The 18,704-nt window shown below is 37.8% G+C and overlaps 1 protein-coding gene across 1 annotated transcript in view; it reads right to left on the bottom strand.

Moving 5' to 3' along the window:
* Positions 1–6,977, bottom strand: part of Hecw1 (HECT, C2 and WW domain containing E3 ubiquitin protein ligase 1) — a 145,055-nt gene extending 138,078 nt beyond the window's left edge. Inside the window, exons 1-2 of the mRNA XM_028769853.1 lie at positions 6,659–6,977; positions 2,506–2,613 (exon numbers count right to left, since the gene is read on the bottom strand). Coding sequence (XP_028625686.1) covers positions 2,506–2,613; positions 6,659–6,947 — 397 coding nt within the window. The 5' untranslated portion in view covers positions 6,948–6,977. The remainder of the gene's footprint in view (positions 1–2,505; positions 2,614–6,658) is intronic.
* Positions 6,978–18,704: the final 11,727 nt, after the last annotated feature.

Genomic DNA, 18,704 nt, shown 5'->3' with positions numbered 1-18,704 from the left:
GGGGCAGGGGCAGGGGCAGGGGCAGGGGCAGGGGCAGGGGCAGGGGCAGGGGCAGGGGCAGGGGCAGGGGGTGTCTCACTTGTGTATCTCAGGTTAGAGCCAGCCTGTTGAGGAGTTAGGCAAGGTGGTGGGGTGGGATGCAAGGCACTACTCTGCAATCCAGTAATGGCATTTATTGCAACAACAGAAAAGTGTTATAGAAAGTTATTACCTAGATGTGGGGATTACTCCTATTGTTAAAAATAAATTCAACATTGCAAAGAAAGAGATTAGTACTCCAAATGAGGTGTCTGGACAAGGCAAACTTTAGGTTTTACTGTGTGGGAGGATTAAAACATCTGCATAAAAGTATTACAAGATAGGAAAGATAAGAAAATTTTAATTCCTGTCTATAACACAAGTTTATAGTTTGATAATAGACTCATATTTGATATTTCTTAGACTATAATAAATCTAACCATGTGGGTTTTATGCCTTTGGACTACTTTGTAGAATAATTTGAAACTCTGAGCTATAAAAGACATTGAGTGATGTGCAGAGGCCATTCATATGCACACTTATAAGTCAATAATGCTGAGATAAATACAGACAGTGGAGGTTCAGCTTATCAAGCTTTAGATGGAAGCAAGTTATCTACAAGGATATGGGATAAGAGTTATTTATAATAATTGTTGGCTAAAAAGTTTAATGGTATTATGCCCATGTCCTGAGGACAAAAGGTTGGTTTGGTAGGAAAAACATGGTAGATTTTATATTTATTGAGGGAGGGCTGCTTATAATCAAAATGCAACCCAGGAAATTATGAAAGAATTTATATGTGAATAATTAGATATATGTTATTATATGTTACATGTTGCATATTATATTAATTATCTATTACATTTTACATATTATGCATTTCATACTACACGTTACATATTATATATTATAACTACATATCATATTTCATATATTATACATATGTGATTACACTAAGCAAATTTAAAGAATAATGCTTTATATTATGAATAGCTGTATCTTTGCATCTATCATTAAGAATTGCTACTGTGCTTTGACATTTAGTTATTTTTTTAAATGTCTATTTCTCAGTTATTTATCATTTGGAAAAAAGAAATAAGTCTACAGTATGAAATGGAAATCTATCAAATTCCCAGTGCAGGATGCCTTGAAGTCAGTGATGATGTTGAGCAATCACTATTGATACAAGCACTTTTTCTTTTGTTTCTTACTGAAAATGTGGAGGCTTCTGCTAAGTGTCACTTGTTGAGTTATCCTTACACATTAATTGACACCATGTTCTTTTTGACAATTGATGTTATTTATGAGAGCGTGAATTGGCATGACTCATGCAAGGGTGCTGGGGAGGGTAGAAAAGTGGCTGAGGACTAAGTTGCTAGAATTATAGTCTATTCCATTTTTGTCATATTTGTTTAAATGAGTGAAAAAGTGCATTCTAAGTGACAGACAGTATGAAAAAATTGTAGTTTCATGTTTTACTTGCCTTTTACTTGCCTGGATGCTATAGTTGGATGGGTTAGGAAGCAGTTCTCAGTAGGCATGAGGTTTGGAAGTTGCTATTCTCAGCAGGACTATCAGTTAACCACCTGTGCCTTTGATACTGTTTAGATAATGGTAAGTCCTCTGAACACATGACCTGGTGCATCAACTTGTTTCTGAAAAGCCACAGGGGCAGATACACTCTCCATGCAAAAGAAAAGGATATCTGTAAAAAAGGTAGTCTGTACTATCGTGTGTGTGTTTCACCAAATGTGATACATTTGTACAAGATAACAAATATACAGGAAATATATCTATATGGGGACCTATGGAAACAATCCTATCACAATTCTAGACAGGATTTATTTCTAAGGACAGAAGAAAATTTAGAAAATGTATCAGTAATGTGCAGTACCAAGTTTATATATTCATAAATGTAAGTAGATATTTAGTCAAAGAAATTATCTGATATTAATGGTATATAATCTGAATCCTATACAACTGAAGCAAAGATCCAGAAGCTGTGGTGGAGTGGATGTGAAATACCACAACATACTAGTGCCATGGACAGTGAACCTGGAGGAGTGTGGCTAAAACAAAGTCAAAACTAAAAGGCAAGACACATGGTGAGACGATATGATTCCATTCATCACTTAACTTAGACAAGGCATGAAAACCTAAAGGACATGTATTAAAGTGTCCTGAGTCTAGAGGCTTGTGGACATGAACCAAGACCTTCATAATATTAAAAGGATTTGCATGGCTATTTTGCAACTCTCATAGAGCTATCTACTGAAAATCATTTTAAGGCTCTCATTAAACTTGCCTCTGCTTTTACATGGCTCCTAAGCAGAGGCACCTTGCTAAGTGGAATCACCCCAATAGAATTAAAAAGAATACAGATGGATAAGTGGAATCACCCCAATAGAATTAAAAAGAATACAGCTGGATTCTGATCCACTGTGTCTGCTGGGCCATAGGAATGTGGAATGTGGTGAAAGTACTCACATTCCACAAAGTAAGAGCTGGCATCAATCTTCCAAATGATCTGGCCTCTGTGAGAACCATTGACTCCACGGTTCTTATAATCCAGAAAGTTTTCAGATGAGACCTCACCTATAATGCAGAAGGAACAAGGAGAAGCATAGAAGCACATTAACCAACAGTATATTTAGGTGCAGCAAAAAAAGAGCAAAGGATATGAATACTAATATCTGAAATCATATAGAGAGTTGAGACTATTCAAAGACACCATCAAACAGCGTTTTTTCCACCTAACACTTGGCAGATGAATTTTCTTAGTTCTTAAACATCTCAATACACAGGAAGTCATAATCACTGACAACTACTGCAATGACTCTTAAATTCTTTTAAAAAATGGTTCTTAGTTGTATGAAATATATGAGAGTCTTCTTAATATTTTTGACTTGATCTTCATTTGTGAATGAAGAGATTTAGAGATGTCTGATGGTGCTTCCACTCCACAGTTCAGAGTACAGCACTCTCTTGCGCTCTCTCTCTCTCTCTCTCTCTCTCTCTCTCTCTCTCATAGGCTCTATATCACTTTATGTCATCTCTTTTTCATCCTGGGACTCCTTACACCTTTTATTTTTAAAATGTCACCAAACAAGACCATGCAAGGTCATTTGCATACAGGTATATACAGGTATATAATTGTACTCATCTTGCTATTCTCTACTCCACTTGCATTAATTTTCTTCATTCTCCAGTTTGTTTCTATTTTACACACACACACACACACACACACACACACACACATTAGTTTAGGACCCACAACTGAAAGAAAACATGCAACATTTTTCTGTCTGAGACTGGCTTTATTTCTGAATTATGATGATCTCAAGTTTTGTGCAAAAGACATGACTTCATTCTTCTTAACAGATAAAAAAAATCTCTGTCTGTCTGTCCATTATCTATCTATCTATCTATCTATCTATCTATCTATCTATCTATCTATCATCTATCATATTTTCTTTCAAAATATATTTATTTTATTTTATGTACATTGGTGTTTTGACTGCATCAGTCTCTATGAGGGTGTCAGATCCCCTGGAGCAGAATTATAGACAGTTGGGTGCTATTGCTGATTGCAATGTGGGTGCTGAAAATTGAAACCAGGTCCTCTGGAAGAGCAACCAGTGCTCTTAACAGATGAGTCATCTTTCCAGGCCTGTATCATATTTTATGAATCCATTCTCCTGTTGTTAGACACTGAGGTTGGTTCTACAATTGTGCTATTGTTAATAAGGCTGTGACTAGTAAGCATTAATGTGAAAGTATCTCTGTGATAATTGACTTGAACTCCAAGATAATATATGTAGGTTATATAAAAGCTCTAGGTTCTTGAAGAAATTCTATACTGATTTCTACATGCCTAGAGTAGTTTATATTGCATGAGCAGGATATAAAGAGTTCCCTATAGTCTGCATTCTTGGCAATATTTGGTATTTGTTCTCTTTATGACTGCCATTCTGAATAGGCATGGTGTATTTACAGCAGAAGAAAGTAGTATTTGACTAGAGAAATCTAGAGGTCATATAATAACAAAATGCATCATAATTTGGCTCTGCTTGGCATTTCTCTGCCTTACTGATGTAGAACAGCACATTCCTGATGCTGTTCAAAATAACAACATGAACTCTACTTCCAGGAGAGGCAGCTTCATGTCTGTGGGAGGGCTACACTGCATCTCCTCATCTGGAAATGACAGGTCAGGCGAATAACCATCCCCACCATTACATTTATAGGTCTAAGTCTGTGACTTGAGCTTAGACAAGATACTACAAATCTAGAAGGTAAGTTTCCAACCACATACAAATTATAAGCTACTAAGATTCATAGATAAGTTTGGATTGAGAAACTATAATTGAAGTATGATGTTATTTAAAATGTCATTCAGCATTAAATAATATCACAGCTCTATGTATGTAGCTCTTATGACGATTACAAATTGTCAGATTATAAGTTTCTGAAATGATGAGTTATAGTCCTTTTGGCTCAGTCAAAATTGTCAATTTAAGACCAAATCTTATTCATTCCAAGTTTCATGAAACTCAATATGGCTAATGGTCTTTTCCTTGTCCTAACACTTGCCTTCTTTTCTCTATGGGGGTGAGTTTCTAGCTGCCTTACTTCTTTACCACTTCCCTCTTCCTCTGTATTTTCCTCCCCCTCTGTTAGGGACCTTCTAATGCTTTATTTTCCCCCACCCCGCACACAGAATCTGTGATTGACCTTCTATACTTGTAAGGTAACAAATACCACAATTTGACAAACTCTAGTGTGGTCTATATGCTTGAGCTTCAGAGGCAGAAGGTAGGAACTGACACACAGACCACAGGGTGATGCTGCTCAGCGACTTGTTCCCATGAGTTACTCAGATTGCTTTTTATATCACCCAGGATTACCTGCCAGGGCATGACACCACTCACAGTGGATTGTGGGTGACAATCATTAATCAAGGAAATACTCCACAAGTACACACCCAGAACAATCTGGAGAACACAATTCCTCAACTGAGATTTCTTCTTCCCAGGCCACTCTAGCTTGTGTCAAGTGGACTAAAACCGACCAGCTCATTTGTCCCTACTGTGGTTCACACTCAGTAAGTTTAATGTACTCATTATCCTCTCTAATACACTTGTTTTCTATTTTTTTCCTTAACTTGACAAAATGGCATTAATGTTCACAAACCGTGGGAAGATATTAGTGTAAAGAGTTGGTTTAAAGTTATGCACTTTTGTATGTGTACACACAACAAAAAAAATTCCTTCAAGTGATAAATCACATTCCTGGTTAAAGGTAGCCAGGAGAGGGATTGTGAAAAATCTGAAGGTTCAGACTAGTCCAAAGGGAGTAATGAATGCTTGCTTAAGCTTAAGCATTGGAGTCCTGTTGGCTTTACAGACTAAGTCTGCCCAAATGGGGTCTTTTGTCAAGACATCAAAAATAGGGTTTTAAAGTGAAATATCTAGATATTTAGTGTTGATAGTCAAATATACAACAAACACCATGGACTAAACATGTATGTCTGATGGGCTGCTGATGTTTCTCCATCTCTGTTTTAGGAAGATGTTATTTAATTTGAAAGCCTAATTTTAAGATCTATTAAATTTTTCTGGTCAGAAGTTGAATATATCTAGTAACTACTATTTGTGTAAAAACATCAACATGTATATTGCTTTATTTTTATTATACACACACACACACACATACACACACACACACACACACACACACACACAGTAATTACACTTAGCAGAGCTGTCAAGAAAATCAAATATTTTCCTATTTGTTTTCTGACTAATTAGTAAGACAAAATATTTTATCAGGAAAAATGAACCAGGTTATAAATTGCTCATAATGTACATTATTTTCTATAATAGTGAATAGTATTAAATCTAGTGTTGTGCACTGAAATGTGTGAAAGCAAACTGTATAGATGAGTAATTCTCAGTCTTCCTAATGCTGTTACTCTTTAATACAGTTCCTCATGTTGTGGTGATTTCCCCAACCATGAAGTTATTTTGTTGCTACTTCATAACTGTAATTTTGCTACTATTATGAATTGTAGTGTAAATGTCTGTGTTTTCTGATGGTCTTAGGTTATCCCTATGAAAGAGTCACTTAACCCCCAAAGGGGTTGCAGCCCACAGGTTGAGAAACACTATACTATAGTATAACCCAGCTTATTGTGCATTTTAATTACACTGTAGAGTGATAGATATCAAGAAAACTAGCTTCTCCAAGGGAAGAATACACTAATTGGTTGTTCAATATCAAATGATCAGCCCTCAAGTCATACTTATAAGTAATATTATATAGACGGAGAAGGTTGTATTCAGAAACACATATGCTATCTATATTATGCATGTATACACATTACATACGCATTTAGCAACAACAAAAACATGCCATGGATTTAGAAAAACAAGATAGGTACCTGGAGGAGTTTGGAGGGAAGAAATGGAAATTATGTAATTGTATTATTATTTCAAAAAATTAAAGTGAATTATGAATAGGATTTTTGTTGAACTAACAAACCATTCACATAAGACCTTCCTTTTCACAGCACACTGTCAGACTGTCCAGTTGAATCAGTAGCTCTAATGAGTAGAGTCATGGATGATAATGTACTCACCAATAAGGTACATGCCAATCCAATCTCCAGCATCCACTTCTTCCTTGATGTCCCAGTGGATTACCAAATCCTGGGAGTGCCCTATAGAATAGTAGGAACTGCTGACCATGAGTGTAGAGCGGCTGTCTGAAGTGACCAGGTCAGTGTCACTGGTGGAGCGAGGGATGGTGATGCCATCATGGGCACCATTTCTGATGTCTATGTTGTGGAATTGGTCTGGGTTATAGCTGTACCGGAGGGGCTCTTTGCACCGGCGTCGGCTCTGGGAGTTTCTAGATGGAGATGCCATGGCAGCCAGGCCTAAAAACCTGTTCTGGTACAGATTCTGTAGGAGAAAGGAGATATTGAACAGGGTTTTTGGAAAAAACAGTAACTCTGTTACATGCTGATAGATATCAAAAGATGTGTTGAGAGAAATAAACCGTGAGAAATCTGCCCTTCAGGAAGATGTGAAATAAGACATACTGCATTCTTTTCATGACAAGGGCCTTTCTCTGTGTTCACATAGGAACAAGAACAAAGACATAGGCACCTTTCTGTTCATGCCCTCCTGGAATCTTGCCTCCTCCAGCTGCCTTCAATCTAATTGGTTCTAGAAGGAGAAGACTATGAATAGAAGTCCTGTTCCCAAAGAAGGACTATTTTTTGAGTTTTCCAACATCTGTTCAGTTGGTTCCAATTCTATCCATTTTTAGGGTCAACTATGATTGTCTTCATAGAATATTGTAGTCATTCCCAATGCATTCAATCCCTCCATACAGTCAAGTTCCTGTTGGGTAAGGTAGTCATTATCCATCTTTTTTTTTTAACCCTTTGACTCTCTGGTATGTTTTTTTGGCCCTCTATAATGTCTATTAAAGATTTTGTAATTCTAGTAACTTTTGAACACCTCAGCTGTTGATTAGATCCAACCTCAGAAGACTATCTTCTTTGAACTAATGTTATCATAGAAAGCATCACAGTTGCTTTTGTTGTTGTTGTTATTGTTAATGTTTACAGCATTGAGTGGTTAAAATTAACTATAAGGAAGGTCACCATCACATAGAACTTGTGCAGGGATTCACTTTCAAAACGAGCAAGAGTGACTCTGACTTCATCGATTGGGTTAACATGAATATTTGGGGGATTTCACTTTTACATGTTCTTTCGACCAATAACACTTTTCACAAAAGAAAAAAGGCGCAGAAAAAGCACTGACTCATTCTATTTAGACTTCAGGCACTGTGCCTTTTTAAACATACTGATTAAGTGAGAGTTAATGATTTTTGTGTTCCAACCATAAGGACCAGACCTTACTGCCAGTCTACTCTTCAAATTATATGAGTCTTTTGTTTGCACACATTTAAGTGCACCAGTAATATCAACTAATATCATAGAAATTGAAAACTACATAGAATTAAATGAACAGTCAAATGTCTAATGATAAATTTAACCAACCATTACAGAGTGTGCGGTGCTGACTAGATTTCAAGTTGTGTTACCTCTTGACCACTCCTGGCTCTTATTAACTTCAACTACGAATGGGCTGTTGTCAGCACAGTAAAGGCTCAACAGATAGTAATATATTACAAAAATAAACTGTATCATTTCAGAATAAGAAGACCAGCGAGAATGCAGCATATGTGGGGCTAGTCATTTGGGCTATCCTATTGACCTGATGACCCTTCACATGGCCCCACCATACTAACAATTACATTCATTCTATATAGACCATAAAGTCATCCTGTTCATGACCCTCCAGAGTGCTATAGAGAATTAAAATTGCACGCATTGTCTGTGTAAATGCTCTGCTTATCAATTTTGAGAAGTAAGGCTCCTTTATAAGGTCTAATATCTAGTAGGATATTTTTATGTTAATGTTGAGGAAGCTGAGGACTTTACGGCTTTTTTATTTGTTTCCTTTCTAATAACTTTCTTCAAGTGTGTGTACATGTATGTATATGTATTGTATGCACATGCATGTTTATTTATATTTATATGTAAGTTGGTGCATTTATGAACAGGTGTGCGCTAACATGTATATGTTCAGATGTGGACGCCTAGTGCTTGTGTTGGTAATCTTTGTGTATTGCTTTTCCATTTTATTCATATCAGGGTCTATCAGTCAAATTCAGAGCTTGCCAATTTGGCCAGTTTTCTCCAGAGATTGCCTATGTTTGCCCTTAGAGGTTAGAATTATAAGCAAACCATGTTAGGAGGGTTCTGAGAATCTGAACTCTGGTCCTCTTTCTTGAATCTCAAGCACTTTAATGGCTGAGAAATCTCTTCAGACCAGAGAAAGTGTGTGTGCATATGTGCGTGCATGTGTGTGTGTGTGTGTGTGTGTGTGTTTACTCTGAGAAAGTAGGAGTCAGTCATGTCTCTTACAGGCAGAGTGATTAGGAAAGGGGCCGCAGATAATTAAAATGGCAAACTTCTGTCTTTTTCCCCCTCCTGACTTAAAACAAAGACTTAATGGGCTTCTTTCTATTGCTAGAAGTGCTGTCCTTAGGCTGATCGCCAAGGCTGGTCAGATATGTTCTAGGCCTGTTCTGAGCATGTCTACTTGAAACTGTGTGCTATCAGCTCCCCTTTCTTTATTTACATGGATCAATCCAAAATAAAGAGAGGAGGCTCCATCACAAGCCACCACAATCATCAAAAATCTGCAGCGCTCCTGTGGAAAAGTAAATTTCAGTTTCAAGCCCTTTTCTACTCTGCTAAGAGTCTTTCTCTATATGACTTGTGGTGTGCATGTATGTGTGTGTGCATGTGTGTGTGTTCATTTGTTACAAAGTTTTTTAATGTTGTTGTCTGACGTGTAAGATTTTCCTGCCTTGTCATATTTTAATTGGCAGAAAAATAAACAATATCCCTAGATGGTAATTTTCATATAAATTTCAAGTAGGCCCTCAAAAGATTTTAAAGTGTTTCTCTTTTGTTCAGATGTAAATTCTGCTGCTATTGTTTTATAGATTTCCCCCAAAGAATAAATATTTCTCTTGAAATTGTCAAATTACACCAGTAATAATGGTTCACATGGTGAGAACAAAGACATAGATGGAAACATTGATGAAATAAGATGTTTGCTGGTTAATACTGAATGGTAATATGGCATTTCCCTGTGATAATAACAACAACCTAAATATGGTTCTAAAGGCTATATTCTGCTACCCAGGTTTCTCCATCATCCAATGAAGATTTAATGAAATATATGGCAATCCAACAGTGTTATAAACACAGTAATGTAAATGTAGTTTTGATTCATTTACTCTGCAGGCAGGACTCATGCCCAGTACTCTTAGTTGGACCAAAAGTCCAAGGTTTAATAAATCAAGAGTTTACTACTATTATCCAGCTACATGTATATAGAATTAAACTGTACCCTAAATATATATCTTTATACTTATAGACAAATATAGCTCTTGGCTGTCTGTCATCAGAGAAATACCTTTTTGCAGCAGATGGCAATTAATACAGACACAGTCTGTCAAAGTGCAGAGAATAAGATATTTCAGAGTCATCAGCAGTCAATGGACATCTCTCTCACACCTCCCACTAAAGCCTGAGAACTAGTAGATGGGGTAGAAAGAGACAACAGAAGACTTTCATAAAATAATGTATTCTGGTTATAAAAAGGATATTGTACAAATGAATCCACAGAGATTATGATTACATGCACAAGACTTGTATGACATCAAGAGAACTAAAATTTTGACTTGGGTAGAGAAGAACCCAAAAGTCCCATTTCTACCTGAGGAGTTATTGGAAATTGCTGACAGCTAGGGAAAGAAGACTTAGGCTTTTACAGACCTTGAAAGGCATTATAAAGACCTTGAAAGACTCTTATATTCCTGTGGGTGGTCTTATGTTATGTACATGGTAACAACTCTGATTAGATTCAGTCAGTTTAATAAAGAAGTCATGAAAGAATATGGGTACAGGAGAGAGGGAGTCAGTGTTAGATTTCATCAGAGTATTCATGCATAAAATGCAAAAAAATAATTTTAACTAAAAATTGTTCATTAGATAACAAATAAATTTAAACAATAAAAACAACTTAAAGGGGAAAAGTCTTTTTATTTTCTTACAGTTCCAGAAATATTACTGGCAGGGAAGACATTGCAGCAGGAACAGGAAGCACTTGGACACATTGCACCTTTACTCTAGAAGCATAAAGCAATGACTATGTGCTTCAGCTCAGCTACTTTTCTCTACTTGACACAAGGTAGGGTCGCAACCCTCGAACACATGGGCATAGGGGGAAAGGTCCTGAACAGAACACTAATGGTTTATGCTCTAAGATCAACAATTAACAAATGGGACCTCATAAAATAGCAAAGCTTCTGTAAGGCAAAGGATACTGACAATAGAACAAAACCCACAGATTGGGAAAAGATCTTTACTAATCCTATATCTGATAGACGGCTAATAGCCAATGTATACAAACAACTCAAGAAATTAGACTCCAGAGAACCAAATAACCCTATTTAAGAAATAGAATACAGAGATAAATAAAAAAATTTTCAGCTGAAGAATATTGAATGGCTGAGAAGCACCTAAAGAAATGTTCAACATCCTTAGTGATCAGGGAAATGAAAATCAAAACAACTCTGAGATTCCACCTCACACCAGTCAGAATGGTTAAGATCAAAAACTCAGGTGATGGCAGATGCTGGCAATGTGGAGAAAGAGAAACATTCCTCCATTGTTGGTGAGACTGCAAGCTGGTACAACCGCTCTGGAAGTCAATCTGGTGGTTTCTCAGAAAATTACCTGAGGACCCAGCTATACCACTCCTGGGCATATACCCAAAAGATGCTCTAACATATAACAAGAACACATGCTCCACTGTGTTCATAGCAGCCTTATTTATAATAGCCAGAAGTTGGAAAGAATCCAGATGTCCTTCAACTGAGGAATGGATACAGAGAATGTGGTACATTTACACAATGGAGTACTACTCAGCTATTAAAAAGAATGATTTCATGAAATTCTTAGTCAAATGGATGGATCTAGAAAATATCATCCTGAGTGAGGTAACCCGATCACAAAAGAACACACATAGGATGTACTCACTGATAAGTGGATATTAGCCCAATAGCTCAGAATACCCAAGATAGCAATTCACAGACTACATGAAGGTCAAGAAGGAAGACCAAAGTGTGGGCTCTTCGCTACTGCTTAGAAGGGGGAACAAAATACTCACAGGAGCAAATATGGAGACAAAATGTGGAGCAGAGACTGAAGGAAAGGCCATCCAGAGACTGCCCCACCTGGGGATCCATCCCACATACAGTCACCAAATCCAGACACTATTGTGGATATCAAGAAGTGCATGCTGAAAGGAGCCTGTTATAGCTGTCTCCTGTGAGGCTCTGACAGAGCCTGACATATGCAGAGGTGGATGCTCACAGCCAACCATTGGACTGAGCATGGGGTCCTCAATGTAGGAGTTAGAGAAAGGACTTAAGGAGCTGAAGGGATTTGCAACCCATAGGAAGAACAACAATACCAACCAACCCAACCCCACCCCCACCCCCAGAGCTCCCAGAGACTAAACTACCAAACAAAGAGTACACATGGAGGGAGCCATGGCTCCAGCCACATATGTAGCAGAGGATGGCTTTGTCTGGCATCAATAGGAAGAGAAGCCCTTGGTCCTATGAAGGCTTAATTTCCCAGTGTAGGGGAATGCAAGGGCAGTGAAGTGGAAGTGGGTGGGTGGGAGTAGGAACATCTTCATAGAAGCAGGAGAAGGAGGAATGGGAGAGGAGGGTTCTGTATTGGAAACCTGGAAAGGGGATAACATCTGAAATGTAAATAGAGAATATATCTAACAAAAAACAAAGGAAAAGAATTAAGATGAGGACTCTCGGGCTTTCCCCTGTCCATCTTAAGATGTCTGTTGCTGCTGTTCTTCTTCAGCTAATGTTTAGGCAGTAATATTAGTGAGACTTTTTGGGTGTAACTTCTGACATTCTTAGGAGAGACAGTCTCCAGGAAAACTCCCTGTTCCCCTGGCTCTTACAATATTTCCATATCCTCTTCTGCAATGAGCCATGAGCCTTAGGTCGAGGAGTTGTTTCATAGATGAATAAGTTGGGATTGATCTATGTTTTGATTGATTGTGATGCATGCAACTAAGGAATGCTGAGAAAAGAAATAGTCTTTCCCGGGAAAAAGCCTGCCAATTGACTATCTAATAGCAAAATGATAGCCCTGAAAGTATACATACAAGTAACAGCATGTAACAGTATACAGGCTAAGAAGGTCATACTTATGTACTTAGGAATATACATATACATACATACATACATACATATGTATATACATACATATATATATATGTGTGTGTGTGTGTGTGTGTATACATAACAACAATGAGTGGAGGAAAGGACTGGAGAAGCCAAAGGGGGATCAAGGATAACACAGAAACCCAGCACTCAGAACCAGGAGTGATGGATGCTCACAGAGATCAGGGACTCTGTAGGGGTCTGACCTAGGTCTCTTTTATAAATGTTATGGCTGAGTAGCTTTGTATTCTTGTGGGAATCCTAACAGTGGGGCTGAAGGTTATCCCTGACTCTTTTGCCTAACTGTAGGACCCTTCCCTTCCAGCCTTGATATGATGTGATGGTTTGTCCCTGGTCTTATTGTAGCTTGTTATGTTGTGTTTGGTTGATGTTCCTGAGAAACCTACTCTTTTCTGAGGAGAGAAAGTTGTATTTAGGGGAGAGGAGAGGTGTAGGGAAGAAAAAGGAGGGAGGGGAAGGAGGTGAAACTGCAGTTGGGACATAATATGTGAGAGAAGAATAAATAATAATAACAATGGTGATAATGGTAATAATACAAATTTAAAACTGTTTCTCATATCAGAGAGAGAAAGAGACAGATGAATGCTGGTACAAGAATTGGTTTTCAGCCTCTCCAAGGTTGTTAACCCTATTTCCTCCCATCCTGGGCCCATTATTTGGGTTCTTTTTCCTTATTTCTGCTGGTCCCTGGGCCTCAAATAGGTGGACTAACTCTGTGATACAACAGATAAATAATTTGGTAGCAAAACCTATTCAGATACATTATCATAAGTTAGCTATGGAGGCCCACGAGACTCATGATGAGGTTGCTACTTTATACAGGGTGTTTCCAAAACCCATCTCTACCCAACCTAAAAGGGGGGACTTCTGCTCTTAGACCAAGCAGAGAGGGGCCACCCAGAACACCCTCTGACAGGCGATCTGAATTCTTGCTTAGGCTGCGAGGCTAAGCATTGCAAGGGAATATAAATAAAAGATAAAAATATCTCTCTGGGTTCCCTGAGGGACAAGCCTGACTGCATAGGGGTTGATGTCAAAAGTATCCCCTCTCCAGGAAAAAGACATTGGGATGGGTATGGCCCTCATGCCTCACTGGACAACGACAGGGGCACCAGAGCCATTACAAGGTCCCCTTCAAGTACTGGAGGTCAGGCCTCTATCCCCGCCTTCGCAAGATTAGATTTGCCACAGCCCCTCTATACTTAGAGAAGGAGGAGATGTCAGGGGCAGCCCTGCTTACACACTGAAGGCCTAAAATCAGCCATAGGCCTAAAATCAGCAATAGGCCTGTCATACATGTATACTAACACCAAGTCTTGGGTCTCTGTGGAAAAACGTTGAAACAGATGGCTATAAGCTAATGTAAACAGGCAGCTTTTGTGGAAATTTACAAGCCTGAGTAGTCATAGACCTTGTAAATAGGTAGCCTTGGCAGACAATACCAACTTAGATAAGGACAAGCGAGTCATAGGCAGAGTCATAGTGACTTGTCCCCTGAACCTTCACCCAGCCGATACCCGGTTCTGAAAGATATCTGTATTCCTCCTGAATACCCACACTCCAGTGTCATTCCCTTCCCCACATCCTGCCTCTCTGTGTTTATAACCTCCATGTGAATGAATTACAATTTGAGAAAAAATAAATTATTAAAAAAAACCCAAAAAACTGTTTCTCTTGGTCCTATGTCATGGTGACTAGAATGAAACACATCCACTAAGAAAGTGGCATGCCTGAGTTCCCATATAATGCTTCTCTAAATCCCCCTGGAATGAATATGGTTATGCACTGTTTGGCTTCACAGATGGACTCTATCACCCTGTAATTTTCATTCTAAACTGAGAATATTACTCTCCTATTTGGCTTCCAGTGTCAATTTAACACAACCTAGAGTATCAGTTAAGGGGTTGCCTCAGTCAGACTACCCTTTGGCATTTCTGTGGGACATTTCCTTGATTGCAGTTCGATATAGAAGGTCTCAGCACACTGTGGTCCAGTACCATCCCTAGTCTGGGAATCCTGGCTGTATAAGAAAGCTAAGCAGAAGCTAAAGAGCAAGCCAGTAAGCAGTATTCCTCTACGGTCTGCTTCAGTTCCAGGGATCTTATCTTGAGCTTGTACTTCAATTTCCCTCAGTGACTGCTGTTACCTAGAAATGTAAGCTGAAATGAACCCTTTCTGCCTCAAATTGTTTTTAGTATTGGTGTTTATCATAGCAACAGAAAGTAGACTAGTACTATCACGGAAGTCTCATAAAGAGATTAGAACCTATCTCAAAAAGACAGGGCACAGTGAACAACATTAGGAAATATACTGCATTCCATGTCTTTGTTGAACAGATATCTGCTCAGTACCTACCAGATGTCAAGCATGGTCATAGACACTGGAATAAGTTGTTTCATTAAAGAGACAAAAAGCCCTGCCTGTGTGAATATTATTTGACTGAACAAAGAACACCTGGGACTTCCCATCTTGAATGCAAGGAATGCAATAAATACAGAAATACATACAGAAATTTATCTTTGGGGCTAACTAGCTCTAATGTGTAAGTGATTCCATATTTGTCAGGAAGAGTTACAAGCAGCCAGATGAAACTGGACATTTAATGAGGGTGAATGAGAGAATTGTGGAATAACAGAAACAAGACTGCTGTGTGACTTTTTCCCAGTTACAAGAGGCTCTCTCCGTAGCACTGTCTCAGAGTCCTCCCGGTAACTTTGAGAGACATGTAATACAGGTCTTCAGTACTTGTGGAAGGCATTTAGAAGCATGGCAAGTTTCTGAGCTTTGCCTATGGCTTTCAAAGTTAAAATAACATAAGGGTTTTGGCTTTCAAATAAGGTATGATTTTAATGGACCTCCATTGGTAATGTCATTTCTCCAAAGCATTCTTAAAGATGCCATTTCTATTTCTATTAGAAAAAAAAGAAACAAAGATTCTACATTTAGGAAGTAGAAAAGAGAAATTCTATATACCTGCCAATGAAGGTGGAAAAGAAAAAGACTATAGATATAAGTTTTGGGAGTCTACCATTTGCCGTACTTTTGCTAAACGTTTCTTTAAATGAATGAAATAAGCACATCTATTTAAATAAATGAAAATAACATTATGTTTATTTTTAGATATAAACTGAGCAATGGTTAAGTGAACAGTTGGAGGAGAATATGAGAAATACAGTTGCATTCTTCGTTGTATGTTTTAGATCCCTGAGGACTCAACCTAGTTCACAAGGAGCTCCCGTAAGGCCTCAGTGTTATCAGTCTTGGTACTGTCCCCAAGATTCATCCTATAGGCTTCATGTGGTTCTGAGAGTTGGGTCTCTGTGGCCCACTGCTACTTTCTTCAGTGGACATGACTGCTGGACTGTGGTAATATGTCTACTTATAACTCAGCCAGTCCTCCCAGGCAGCTCACCATTAGGGGCCTGGGCTGCTCTTTACAAGCAAGAACATTCATGTGGTTTTTTTTTTCTGACCTGCCTTTTTCCACTTGGACTAGACTTCAAACCTCTGCAATCTATCTCTGTGGGTTCTTATTTATTTATAAGACTAAGTTTGACTTTTTACCCAAATTAGGATTCCTGCTGTTTTGCTATGACCTATCCTTGATGTTTAAGCAATTTCTTTTGATTAAAAATTAAAACTTACTATTTTCTTTTCTTTTTCATCCCTTCTTCCTCTTTCTCTTCCGTTTCCTTTTCCCCTTCTTTAAGTTTATTCTGGTTATTTGTTTTTATGATCCTGGACATTTTCACTTCTGACCATACTTCTAGCAATAAGAATTTAAGTAGTGTATGTCTTAATAGTCCATTGCTATACTTCAGAGATTGTTGTGTATCTATTAAGACTATTTTCTGATTTTAGTAGTTTAGAGGAGATCACCAATCTAGACCATACATTAGAATAGCTTGAGAGTATTTATTTGTTTGTTTGTTTGCTTTTGTAACACTAGAAGTTAAAACCAGGGTCATACGCATTTTAGGCAAGCATTGTACTACTAAGATAGGTGGTCGGGGTCGAGGGGCAGGGTCACACTGAACTTCCAAGACTGGTTTTAAATGTACTACGTAGCCCATGTAGGCCTTGAACTTGTAATCTTCCTGCCTCACCACTTAACTACTAATGTGGCTTTTTGAGACCCTACTCCAGTTTTGTCTGTACACATAGTCAGAGAGGCTCTCACGACAATCTGTTCCATTTTTCCCCTTTGCCTTGAGAATCTTTTATACTGAAGCTTTGAAGAATCGCACTATCTATAAATATTCCTTAGAGTTCTAGCTATCTATAAAATCTGCTGTTATTAAAAAGACTCGGCTTATTTTTATAAGAAAAGGTATGTTTAATAAATCTAAAGTGTAAATTGAAATCTTAAAGTAAGCATGAAGTTCATAAAAAAACATACAATGTAAATAAAGCCAAAATAAAATCAAAGCCCTTCATTATTTCAGATATTATCTTTAAAAGTCCTGGCTTTTCTACTTGTCAGATCCACAATTGTGGGTAAGCCTTTAGCCCTTTCCCTCCTGATAGTCCCTACTAGGTGGCATTAAAGTGAAAATACTGCAGGCTTTCTGTTTTGTTACAGAAAGAAAATATAATAGTATCTGTGAGTATTCCTCATAAATTTACTGCTTGATTGGTGGTACGGAGTTGGGGAGATGTGGGTAAAAGATCCTGAGTTTCAGTTAGACAGGAAGAATAAGCTCGAGAAACCTGTTTTTATTACATTAACTATAGCTAATAACAACATATTGCAGGTTTAACAGTTTAATTTGGTTTTTTTTGTTTTGTTTATTTTAAGTCTTTGAGTCAAGGCATTGAAATTATTATGTATTCCATAATGGCCTGTGATTTATGATTCTCTGGCTTCAGCTTTCAGAATGATAGAACTTTAATCATTTAATGCTACATCGAGGTTATGGTTTCTTTTTTAAAATGCCAAAGTAGTAGATTTCTCAAAGTGTTCTTACCACAAAAACACAAGATAAGTATGTCAGGTAGCACATACGTTCATTAGACTTATATAGCCATTCTGCAATATAGGCATATTTTAAAATACTTTGTACCTGATAAATAAATATGATTGTATTTGTAAAGTAAAAAATAAATATTAAAGAAAAGAGAAAATTATTTCAACCTCAGAAAGACTCTCACCTCTTTCTTAGTGTAGCTGAGAACTAGGCTAGTTTGCTACTAACATTAGCAAAGGGTTTTCACTGCTGCTGTTTTCAACACTATTACATATTTCTTTTTCCCCAAATAATTAGTAAATAGAATCAGCCTTGCCTATAATACATAATAAAAGAAAAATCACATTAATCATGTGACCTCATCAGTAATCTTCTGGCTTACAAGAATGATTGCTGACTTGTGAACAATACAGAAATTCTATCAAGAGAACTGTTGACTAGCCACAAAAATACATTATCCTTCCTGTGCTGATCTGGCTATGGCTAAAATTAGATTTCTTGCAACCTCATATAAGCTTTTATGTCTCTGATCCTGTGAGAACTGATCCTTTACCACTAGGCTATTTGCCGATAAAGTTCTATTATTATCCCTGGTTTTATTCAGAGACAGTGAGCTGTACTTTCAAAGTCATATAGGGTAATCTTTGAACAGTCTTGGGTGTTGGGGTAGGCTTTGAAGTCATGTATCACACACTCAGATGTATTCCTGCTCTTGGAGATGTCATTCCCAGACCATGTCTCTGCCCTAGACATGTGCTGAGTTAGAGTGCATATGCATTTTAG

This window comes from Grammomys surdaster, unplaced genomic scaffold (assembly GCF_004785775.1).
Source record: "Grammomys surdaster isolate TR1022 unplaced genomic scaffold, NIH_TR_1.0 194, whole genome shotgun sequence".
Taxonomy (NCBI): Eukaryota; Metazoa; Chordata; class Mammalia; order Rodentia; family Muridae; genus Grammomys; species Grammomys surdaster.
Note: the sequence above shows the minus strand (reverse complement) of the source record. Positions and strands in the feature narration are given on the sequence as shown.